This window comes from Bemisia tabaci, chromosome 1 (genome assembly GCF_918797505.1).
Source record: "Bemisia tabaci chromosome 1, PGI_BMITA_v3".
NCBI classification, from domain to species: domain Eukaryota; kingdom Metazoa; phylum Arthropoda; class Insecta; order Hemiptera; family Aleyrodidae; genus Bemisia; species Bemisia tabaci.
In genome coordinates this window covers 27,346,611-27,359,343 of record NC_092793.1, presented here as the reverse complement: position 1 = coordinate 27,359,343, position 12,733 = coordinate 27,346,611, and the positions used below count along the sequence as shown (strand labels likewise).

Genomic DNA, 12,733 nt, shown 5'->3' with positions numbered 1-12,733 from the left:
GCTGATCCACAAGAATCAAGCATCAAAACACGATTTTGTGACCAGGGCAACTGACCCATTAGTTCGTCAAAAGACCACGTTTACGTTGCTAACTCTTCTGCCTGCATGTCTTTCATTCTATCAAGTTCGCCTTCAACAAATGAGACGGCAATATGACCGGCTTACGAGCACGAATAGTTGCGTGCGGTAATTTTGCCACGTTTACTTCGTGGCGGCAAGCTGGTGGGAGAGGAAGGGAGTGGGTGTCATAGATGTCGTTACGGATATGTTCAAGGAGGCACTGAGGGAATGGATAGGATAAATCCGATTTTCTGGAGTTAGGTATTTTATGAACTCCTTTTTTCCTTTAAACCCTTTCGACATGGCAGCACGGTGAATGTGTCTTTGAGTGCCTCCGGTGCGAGCGGGGCTTTGGGCGGCAAGGTCAGCCACGAGGTCGAACGGTGCCTTGTCAAAGTACGAATTTGTGGAGCCGTTGGAGTTGGACAACGGCGCCACCGCTCCTCACCATCCACCGTCCACTGGCCTTCTCTGGCCTCGGTCACTATTTTGGCTCGCCCGACCTCTTCGGCATGCTCCATTCGTAGGGTGTAGCGCGCCTCTGCCTCGTTCACCTGGTCCAAGTGAAAGTTTACGTGACTTTTCTCACCTCGCTCGTTCGCAAGGCACGGGCGAGGCGTGAACAATCGATTACCGATATTAACCCCATTTGAAGCTATGATGAAGAATCGATTATCAAGATGTTCGTTGCGAACACCCCGTTTATCGATCCTTTCCCATAGATTTAAATGGCAGAGCAATCAATTTATCGCAAAGCGCGCCACGTCAGTATCGCAAGGCCGCCCGCAGGAAGATCATCCTCCATACGAGACTAAAATATCAAATAGATGACATTTTCACCTTTCACCATTCCTCGTTTTAACTTTTAAATCATTGTTTTCAAGCTCCACAATGGGCCCCTTGATGAGGCCTGAGAACCTCAAATATTTTTTCTTCAAAATATTACGTAGGAAGCGATTCACGTAACGGAAAATTCCTGAGCAACATATTAAGGTTTTTTTTTTTTTTTTTTTTTTTTTTTTTTTAAGAAAAAAAAATTCAGATTTTTTTTCAGAAAAAAAAAATTATGAAAGGCCGCAATGAAAGTTGGAAGGTCCTTGGATTTCACCTAGGATGTGTGACACGGACTTACTACTACGCTGCTGTGCTAAGGTAGAATGCCGTATGAACATTCGAGAGTTGCCAAATTTCCTTTAATAAAATGTTGACTTTTGAGGAAAGTTATGAATATTTTTCCTTGACATTTTCAAAAACTTTAGGTGAAACTGTAAACAATATTACCCAAAAAATTTGAAGAAAAATATTCATAAGTCTACCATGAAACTCGTGTTTTATAAGTGGAAATTTGACAACGCTTGAAGGTTCATACGGCGTTTTTCCTTAGTACGGCAGTGCGATGCGGTGCCGCTCGTACGGACTGCCAAAAACGCTCGCGTAATCGGGCGACGTGAGGCGAGGCGAGGCGAGGCTCGGCGCGCGTCACCCACCTGGTATTTATCCATGTTCAGGTGGTCCGGATCCGAATCCGGCATGAAATGTAGGTGAATGAGAGGCACGGGCGCGGGCGCATTTTTAGGGCAGCGCCGAAAGCGAGAGTGAGACCCAAAGCTCACATTCGCCACGAGCTTGTGCCGCCACGCTTATGACCCACCTATTCCCAGCTGCCTATGTGCCGCATGGCACGGAAGCGCTCCGACTCAGCTCGCGCCACAATCCTCGTGTCGCTCCTACACAGAGACAAAATATAGCCCCAACTTAGACTAGAGTACCTATATTTATTAGAGTCCCTTTATACCCAGAGTTAAGACAACTCACTTTTGGTTAGCTGAAAGTGGCCTAAAAAAAAATCCAATTCTGATTGGTTCTCGCTCATGGAGGCCGAAACGAGTGCACCAAGATGGCGGTACCTCGAATGTGAACAAGAATAATGAAAATATTACCTAATTGTGGTTTATCAAGAGTAAATTGTTATTTCCATCGGTCCAAAATGAAAATTGATTAAGAAATTATTCACAAACCAATCTCATTTTCTTTTTAATTGATCAATTTGTTGATGTTATTGTTTTTGTGTGACAGACATCGCAGGATTCCTATGATCCTTATCCCTCAATATCGTTCGTTTGGGTGCACTCGTTTCGGCCTCCATGGCCAGCCAAGGCCGGCTGCCAGTCAGCTGATAATCGAGTTTTCTTAACTCTGGGTGTAAAGGGACTCTATCTATATTAAGAGAGTATGGCCACTGGTGTTACCACTTCTGATTGGCTCAGCCATCTTAGGCTGAATGGAGCCCTCAGGACCCAAAAATGGAGGACACCATAAGTTAATGTAATGCAAAATGACTCAAAATGTAGTTTTCTTTGCTTATCGTAACGAGAAATTTACCCAAATGCTTTATTGCGACTCCTTTACATATTTTTACGGCTAATCGTGTGCAATTTTCGAGAAAAATTATCTTAGATGTAGGAAGGTTGGCAGCAAGTGCGGTTGGTGATAACCGTCAAAAGTTGGCAATGATCCGCACGGTTTTTCAGTCGTTACTAATCGAGAAGAAGGAAAGGAATTGTTCACTTTTCGCTCCCATTATTAGCACGATCGGCAGGATGTACACGATTGCGTAGAACCACAATCCAAAAGACTCTGAATTTTTACACCCACCCTTGGACCCACTCTTTGGACATTTTTCGGATTTTATCTCGGTCACAGGTGTTGCTCACTCTGCATAATTTAGAAACATGGGAAGCACGTACGAGCCGTCAGTATCGATTAACTCAAGTGAGCCGAACAGTGACTCACTGTGTACTTTGCGATGTATCGATTGATCTGCCATTTAAACCTGTGGAAAAATATCGATATGCAGGGTGTTCACAATACGAACATCTCGCTAATCGATTCTTTACCACAGCTTCAAATGGGGAGGTATCAATAATCGAACATTCACGTCTCGCCACCAGAATCGAACCTAGCGACTGGAAAACTGCATCTGGAACGATGAATGTGCCTGATCTTGAAAAGCGAGCCCACCTCCCACACCCTGCTATACTCGTATTATCTAGGAGTACGGTGCTGTGGCGCCTACGGAAGGATCCGCTCAAGCGGGTATTTAAATCACGTTTGCAATGACCAAGAACAAAAATCACCTCGTTATCGCAGCGTGTCAGGGCCGGCCACAAATGATCGGTGACCGAGGAACATGCCAAGAATAAGATTAATCCGATGACAATCCTAGCATCGATACGACCATTAATACACATATTTATCGTTCGGCCCGTGATCACCTCCATACCACGCACGCGATGGGGAGGGTCCAAATGCCTTCTTTTGGAATATATTCAGCGAGCCGCTCCTTGTTAAAATTGCGCCCGCATCTAGAAGAAAAGGGTAGAAGGAACTCAGTAGAAAAATGACCGAGTAGCTAAAATTTTGGTTTGACATTTGAAGTTGAACAAACGCATCACAGACTTTCGTACGAACTGATTGCGGTGGACGCACGGGTCGTAAGACAGTATGTTGGAGTTTTGTAGTCAACATGTGTCAAAAATCAGAATAAAGCTGGAAAGTTCAATACAGAGGGAAAATGCTCACATGAGCACAGTTTTTCCTCAAAGAGAAACGCTGTGCTCGATGTACACGGAGAAAAAAACTTCGTGCGTGGGACCCGAAGTCTAGGTCATATGGATCCCTGAAGTTTTCGGATTGAGCATCTGAACACTTTATGTCCAGCTGCTGAGGTTTGGATCACACATCTGAAACTTTAGTTTTTACATCTGAAGTACTTTGGTTTTTACATCCGAATAACTTCGGTTCTCACATCCGAAAAGCTTCGGTTCTCACATCCGAAAAGCTTCGGTTCTCACATCTGAAGTACTTCAGATGCTCAATCCAAAAACTTCAGAGATCCATATGACCTAAACTTCGGGTCCCACGCACGAGGTTTTTTTCTCCGTGTAGCGATACGCGTACTCTGATACGCGTCTGTAGTTGCCTTCCTGAATGGTCGTTACTAGTGTTGCACCAAACAGCGTATCTCTTCGAGGGGTAATGCTCATATGAGCTTTTTCTCTATGTATTGAGATTATCAGCTACATGCTGATTTTTAACGCACGTTAGCTAAAAAATTTCAACCTACGGACAAACTTTCGGTTGATTTCTCTTGGTCAATATGACCAAGTCTCTCAGTTAAATGAGTTTCTCAATTATTTTGCTGAAAAACTGCAAACCCGTGAAAACTAGACACGAAGAGTTAAGATGGAAATCGGACTTACCAAATGGCCCTGTCAAAACGGTCCCATGGAGGAATTGCACGGGGCCTTGCAGAAACCCATTGGGAGTTGTCCCAGATTCCCATGGAAACCCTACGGGAGCCCGAGGGAACCATCTGGGAACCCTGAGGGACCGCCCGTAGGTCACTCTGACTGACTCGTGAGTTTCTGCTTATCTCTTCTCTTCGTCTTCAATCCCCTAGAATCTCATGGGCTTCCGATACTGTTTTGACAGGGAGTTCTTCAGCAAGTTTCGGTTGATTAAACCAGAAATTTGGCCGATCGTCAAAATCGTTTTGATTGATCCAACCGGAAGAAAAGTCGGTAACTCGAACTAACCAAATCACGGAAAATGTTCTGTGCGTTAAAAAAGTTATTGCTATGTGAAGCGTTATCGTTAAGCGCCGCGTGTATGTGGCGGATATTTTTCTGTATTTTAATCATACGGACTGGCGAAAAGTAATGAAACCCGCCCAAATGCCAATTTTTAACGCCCATGGTTTCAGCAGGGACGTCGCTAATCGGAAAATGCAACGAATGACGTCATTCAACAAGAATTTTAATTCTCTCGCTTTTGTGTAGACGCTATTAGTGTTATGTCAGCGGAAAGCGACACGCATCGATTTATTTTCATCACCGTAATTATTTGGATTCAATTTATATATAAATGAGAATCCTTAGGGGCCATCTGTAAATTACGTCACTCAAGTAGGGGATGGGGAGTCTAGCGGTCGGTGACGGTGGGTGACGGTGAGGGAGGGAGGGCACCAAAGCCAAGGATGACGTAAGCTTTCCTGAATGCAAAAGGCTGCAAATTCTTGCTTGTTTGAGGGGGAAATTGGTTTTTCGAATTTTTTAATAAATAATTACAATTTTTCTCAACGCAATAAAGTTCGCATTGTTTAGTTTTTCAGTTAGAAATAAATCATGGCCTCAATTATTTCCTTTTTTAAAAGAACCACAACATATCAATACTCAGTAAAAGAAATTAATCATGTCCTTCACGCTGCAGACTATGTCTTCTGATTTGCATCGATTCTCTGCGTTGTCCTCCAAAATGGGGGGGGGGGGGGGATTGGCTCCGCCAAGGATGACTTAATTTGCAGGGGGCAGGTCGAGCAGTATACGGTGGGGGGGGGGAGGTCGATAAATTGGAAAAAAAAATGGGTGACATAATTTATGGACGGCCCCTTATGGTAACGTTACCACTAATAGCGTCCAGAGGGGAACCGTGCCCGAGGTAAGAATTTCAAGGAGAGCACGTCATCGAATTAAACGGAAAAAGCCGCCGGGTAATTCAGTCGACGACGAAAGATCAACAATGACTTTCAAGTGGTGGCTCGGCGGAAAATACGTGTTTCTCGAGCGGGTTGGATCGACAAGGAGTGCGGTCGAGGACTGTGGCCGGGCAGAGACTCGACAGCGTCGAGATTCGAGATGTGGAGGAGTCACGCGTCTTGGGAACGTGCCGGGGGGCCGGGAGCAGGCTCCTGCCCGTGCCTTGTGTCCCCTGACTCGACTCGTGTCCCTGCCGTTCATTTCCCTCGTAATCCCGTAACATTCACACTTTTCCCATCCCCCATCCCCCCAACCACCACCCCCCACCCCCCGGACCGCGTCTCCGATCGGCGGGCTATTACGTACTGCCGCCGTTCACCTCGCATCTCTCCAAGTTATTCAAAGCGGGGTTACATCACACTCGGAAAAGGTTCGAATGGGAATGAAGCGTTATAATAACTTGACCCCTCGGTAAATAGTTGGGTTGCCCTCTAGGGAGGCTAATTTTCTCCTTTCGTAGCGACCAGTACGCGTGCGCTCGCGTATCCAACTTGTCACGTTCCCCGACTTGACCTGACGGAGAAGTGCACTGTCGTATGCATAGGTTATAGTCTGAATGTATACACCGTGCTTCCCTTCCATTCTTTGACCTTACTTGCTGTTCACCTTGGGTATTTCCGAGGCCGGTTCTAATTCCTTTTTTGGGGGATAGATTTATTCTCTGGGTACACTTTGAGAAGCCCTTTGGTTACCTTTTGAATTTCAACCGGGGTCTGCAGCTGTCCAAAATGTCCCACCAGAACCGTAAATGTCATTTGGATGATTAGTCGGGCGTATTTGAATCAAAAGAAGCCATCTTCATTTTACCACGAACTTCATGGTCTCAGGGCTCAGGTCTTATTAAGGATAGTTCTTTTGGTTTAATTGCATTCAGTTGTATCATAAAAGTTCTGAAATTTTGCAAAATAGCTTTTTCAAAGTTTTGCTTTTACTAGATACAAATTCAACCAGAGGTGTTAAATTCGGCCCAATAGAAGCAAAATGAATGTTATATTGTCCGAATACATATAGATAACTATTCGTGCTTCCCGACAGGTTTGTTGCCTACCTGATAAAATTGAAGGCGATCTGATACTTCCAAGTTGGTTTACTCGTCATGGACTGATTCGATGAAACATGGAGCGATCTGATAATTGTTTTCATTTTTGAATAGTTGCTGTTCATGTTTTTTGGTAGGTTTGTTGCCTTTAGCCGTTTTAAAGAGAACTTTAAAGTGACAAAATTTTCGAGCAGATTTCTCAATAGCCTGCTTGTTCAATTGAAACGTGGGGTGATATAAATGTATATTATTCATATTCACTATGCGGCTGATTTTTTGCCAATCCGGACATATTGAAGGCGACTGATAGTGAAGGATATCGTGGTGGGAAGGGCGGGGATATTAATCTTACCCCCCAAGGTTAAACAGAAGAACGCTTCCAGAATCTTCAGGTGATCTCTTAAGGTGGATCTTCAGCTTTTGCGCACTGCATTCTGGGTACGATCAGTATATCCCAAATTTTAACTATTAGGTGAATTATTTTGGAAAAATCTAAATTTCAGTCTGCAAATAAATCATTGAAGAATGTTCGTATCGAAAATCGCCCTCCAAAATCTCAATTCAAAGTCAAAAGTACTGTTTCCAATTAACCATTGATACCGATACATTCAAATGGGTTGCAAAATTGAAACAGTACTTTTGCCTTTATTTCAAGATTTTGAAAGATGATTTTCAGCAGGAAAATTCTTCAATGAATTATCTACAGACAGAAATTTAGATTTGCCCAAAACAATTCACCTAAAGGTTGAATCTTGAGATAAATCTATCTTACTCAGAATGCATTGTGCAAAGGCTGAAGATCCACCTTAGCGTTAAGAATGTTTTTTGAATGTACTTAGAGGCCCTCCAATTTTTGTTGCTTCTTTTAACTATCTCAGGTGCGAATGCCTGTCCTCTCAATTTGAGATACTACAAGCATGGTACGACGATCGATGTCAGTGCGGCACATTAGAGTTAATCGTGTCGAATCAATGTAAAGGAATGGAAAATGAAAACCTCGTCAAACACTCGGACAATTCTCAACACATCATTTTCATTTTTCGCTGTCAAATTACTCGATGAATAAATCATGATGGCAAGTGCAAAACAGGAGCCATACGCTCCATAAAATTAGGATGCACACTAAGACTTCAAGCGCTGTGAGACGCTACGCAGCTTCATTCAGAAGACAAATTGATAAGAGGATTACGTGTTTGGCCTACAATTAGCCCATTACTCAATTTAAGGGAAGAAGACTCGTAAATTTTGTAAAAATATAAAAAGCACATCATTTTTTGGGCTTTCAAGACACTCATGTTCCGTTACCTACTGCGTGTTCGATTTTTGTAAATAGTATTGTATTGGACAGTTACGAGAATAACTTTAAAGGTGGAAAAATAGATAACACAGAATCGGAAGGTTTTTTATAGTAATTTACATCAATATTGTACAGGTTTGTTATAATGTTGTAATGCTCCACGTCTCAACCGCATTCTTGACTGTTCAGTCTCTTTAGGGAACAGATAATTTTAAAATCGGTGTGCGAATCATGTTGTAGGTGCGTGCAAAAGGAAGATTCTCAAAAATTGTTGAATCAGTAAAAATAAAAAAAAATATTCTTTTACAAACAACGCATTATTTACAGATGTGGGATATATAAGGAGGGATGCATGTAGCCTCGCATAAATTTATGGTTTTTGTTTTATATATAAAATCTTCTTTCTGTTTCAGGAATTTAAACTTCGCTACAGGAGCAGTGAACGATAATGACGAGTTCGGCTACAATAGGAAGAAAATCACAAGAGTAAGTCAATTCTACTAATTTTATCAGTAGAGTTACAATGGGTCAACGAATTCTTTTACAGAATCGTATTTTGGTGATTGATTCTGATAGATCAACAAAATAGAAAATCTCTGACTAAAAACTATTTTTTTCGTCGAAGATTAACGAACATTAAAGCATTTAAGAGACACCGTGAATTACCTCATCCACCTTTCTCATAATAATAATATCATCCTTGATCCCTAAATGATACCTTGATTTCCCCTGTTTGGTCCCATCACTCAGTGTAATCATCGGTTGCATCACGAGTATCATCGATGAAATCAGTTCTAAGGCAACAAGATGAGAATAAACTCAGTCAATGACATAATCTACAACGTTATTACTAAATAAGTAATTATTTCAATTTACAATGCAGAAACTTAGCAGTTGTGCTAGTGCTATTTCCTGCTTTATTTCCCTTCCAGTACCAATCATCAAAATCCGATTCCGAAGCATGCGTACAATTTTTTTTTAAAAAATTAACCATTGTGCCGCTGAATACAACGCGCTGCGTCTTTTCGTCCATGCGCACTTACATTTGGACTGCGGATAGTTTTTTAGCAGCCTTAAAACCATTCTATTAAAAATTTAAACAAATTGTCTGCAATCGATCAAGGAATAAAAGTACTCGAAGCTTGAGCACGCGAAATATATCATCACTGGAGCCTTGGTGAAAGTAGGAATTTTCGTGGAAGGGGGGAGGCAGAGGGACACTTCTTCAACGAGATCTGTCAGGTGCTGAAAAGGCACCCCACCAATAGGAATAGGAGGTCTCAAGTTCCAAGGGAGGGCCCGAGAGATTTCTATCGACTCATCCCTCCAGATGCATGCGCAACTAGCCAATCAATTTCTTACACACCGATATGTCACATTAATATTACTTTCACTGGGCTAAGAATGATCTCGTGAGTATTATGTGATGCGTTTTCGGCTCTCCTTCCCTTTCAAAAAAGAATACACCTAAATAATTTCACTTCTTTGGTCCCGTTTCAAGCAAAAAATGAAGACCGTTGAATATCTAAAGGTGGAGAAAGAGTCAATTTTTCATTTTTGTCTGCTCCATTAGCGAGACATCTTTGAATACATAATTAACTGCGCCATCCCACGTCTTATTATTTTGCAATTCTGATGAGTTGCTTGAAAATGTCACCTAGCGTTTGAGTCTGACCTACTATTTTCGATTTGGTTTTAACCTACCTCAACCTGAAGCCTTGAGAGATTATGAAAAGGTGGCCGCAAACACCTGCCGCAGGTTGAGTTCTCCGGATACCGGTGGACGACCTTCTGGGTCCCTTGCATTCGGATCGTGTCGAGAATGACGTCAACATCTCACGCCTTTTGGAATCAGTGTAATGGGATCGAGGTATTGAGCCTCTAATGCCAGCCGTTGACGTTATTCGTGGCTAGCCGAATTCGGTTTCGGTAACGCACGTTTTTTCCTTTGACGCAGGACTAAGTCTTGCGCATCTGAGTACGTGCGCAATATCAATTCTAACATTCAAACGAGAAAAAAGGTTCAATGTGGGGACAAAGGAATCGCTCGCAATGTGCAGGTCTGATTTCAGGCTCAATTCAAAATTATAGAGGCAATTTTGTAATAACCATTATTTCTGTCCAAGAACATTTTCACCGGGACAGAAATAATTTTTCACCACAAAAGTAACACTGTGACCGAGACCAGATTCTCACATCGTGCCTGAAACCATACATGAGCATTGCATGAGCCACACATCTTTTTTCTACGTGAATCTTATGATTTTTGTTTCGACTTTCTTGCGTTGATTATTTTACAAGACAGAAAGTGATATCCTAGAGAAAAGATGTGATTCATTTGCGCTGTAATTCCCATTAAGAGAATGATTCTACTTAGAGGAACACTCGAGCGGGTATATACTCTGCAAACGCTTATGAAGCGGTCATCAAAAAATCAAAGGATTCAAGTGTGTTGCACCACGTGGAAGCGTTATTAGGACCGTCGTATTTTTGTTGTTCTTGAAACAGCTCCTCTCTTGTGAGGCTCTATGCGATTTAATTATGACTTAGTTTTAAGGAAATCCTTGACATGACACCGTAAAAAAAGTTGACTTTAACAAATTTCGAGTAAAATTCAGCGCAGACCCTTAGAAATAGACCTTTACAGGGATTAACTCGTTTTACCTCTACAAAAAATATAGATGAAAATTTGTTTGCAGGCTCTGCAATTTCAAGTCAGGTGCGTATACCTACCTCAAAATTATCAAAGCATACATTTTATCCTTATCCTCCGAACTTTTCCTTCTTCACAATGACAAATCATTACTATCCCTCGCAATGGGCCTGTTGCAAACTTTTGCTAGAGCAAAACTAAGAGTTGTTTCTTGCAGATAATGCCTCAAAAATCACGATGAGCGCATCGGCAAAGTCTGAAATGCACTCATAATTTCACAATCTGCGTAAGAAATTTGCAGTTTTTTGAGCTTCCCGCTTCGAAAACGATACTACGGTACAGGTGAAAATTTTGTTAGAGGAGTCGTTCCATTGGCGGCAATACTCATCATGGCCGACGCCAGTCCGCCAAAACACGTGTGATGGGACGAGATAACACCTGAACAGGATTAAACCAGATAACAATCGGCGTTTTTATGTTCATATTTTCCTCGCCCGCCTTAATTGACCTTGAACTCTCCTCGAATTACGCGAGGAACTGCGCAAGCGTCGGCCATGATGAATATTGCCGACGATGGAGCGACTCCTCTAACAAAATGTTCACCTGTGCAGTAGTATCGTTTTTGAAGCGGGAAGCTCAAAATAACGCAAATTTCTTACGCAGATTGTGAATTTATGAGTGCATTTCAGACTTTGCCGATGCGCTCATCGTGATTTTTGAGGCATTATCAATAGGAAACAACTCCTCATTCTGCTCTAGCAAAAGTTTACAACAGGCCCATTATTTATTCCTGAGAGTATTCTGTTGAATGTTACTTGAGGTGCGTTAGAACTTTCTTTTTGATGATGCTGTGCTAAGGATTTCCTTGAGCCCCTCTTAGTCTCGACGTGCTCCGTATTGAGCCCCCAGAAAAGGAATGACGATGAATGCGATCCTATATTTTTGACGGTGTCGATTTAATATGATGCTCCGGAGGTTCATTCTTGATCAATCATCGAATAAAAATAGTCTGATGTAGCTGTAACTATTTCTGTCCGAAAAAAAATGATACATTTTATCTGAAGGGAAGTGTCGACCGAAGACAGGTGCTGCGTCTTTAATGCCACGATTCTCGTCGTGATAATGTGAGTCTCGCTACTGTAATTACGACACACAATGCCGCGTTAGGATGTTTTGCGGTTCCGATGAGTCGCTTTTAAATGTCACGCAACGTATGACCTAGTAATTTTTATTTTGTGCTAACCTACCTCAATCTGAAACCTGTAACCGATTATAACAATAGAATAAATGGTGAGGCAAGTTTGAATTTTGAATCTCGCTGACCTCGACATCACTGAGTTTCAAAGTTCCCAAGTTGGATATCTACATGTTTGAGACAGTGCCATATAATTATGATGAGATCAGCATTCCAAGATCCGAAAGTCATGTGGCTTTTTAAAGGGTCAACCTTAACCCTCTCAAATAGCTAAATTGGTGAATTTCCATGCTTATCTGATTTTTTTTCCAAATCCGTATTTACATAAATTCTCCCAAAATTTCAGGACCATAATATTTTTTTTTTTCACGTCGTTAAAAAGCGCAATCCTTTCGCCGGGAGAATTTGGCTATCCCTTCGCCGGGCAAATTTAACTGTCCCCAAAAAATATCATACCCAAATAAACTAGTTCATAAAGATACTTTCTACTAGATCTCTATGCTTCCTGAGACTTCTGTACCGAAAATTTTAGGATATGAATGTGTCAGCGGGGGAGGGGTGCATAAGGCTTATTTACTCGTGTTGAACACATTTTTTGGGAAAGCCCTGTCAACACTACCAGCAAAAGTTCACGGAACTTTGCGCGAAAGTTAAGTTCCGTAAACCTATCTCTGTCCCAAGGCCTTCCATTCATAAGAAATGAACGAAAAAATTATGAAAGAACAAACATAAATGTGGATCAATGATTTTAACTTCCTCCGCCGCGCCGCGCGCCGCGCAGACTGCACCGTGTTTGGCGCAATGCGTGAAGTATTCCGACAGTCTTGTAGGCGCTATGCGTTTCAAGCTGACCACACTGTGCTTGATGCAATGCGTGAAGTATTCGTGCAGT

The 12,733-nt window shown here is 42.1% G+C and overlaps 1 protein-coding gene across 2 annotated transcripts in view; it reads left to right on the top strand.

Moving 5' to 3' along the window:
- Positions 1-12,733, top strand: part of LOC109041224 (transcription factor cwo) — a 71,844-nt gene that overhangs the window by 26,329 nt on the left and 32,782 nt on the right. For both annotated transcript variants that reach the window (XM_019057484.2, XM_072298965.1), the window contains exon 3: positions 8,407-8,479. In XM_019057484.2, the coding sequence (XP_018913029.2) occupies positions 8,407-8,479 (73 nt within the window). The remainder of the gene's footprint in view (positions 1-8,406; positions 8,480-12,733) is intronic.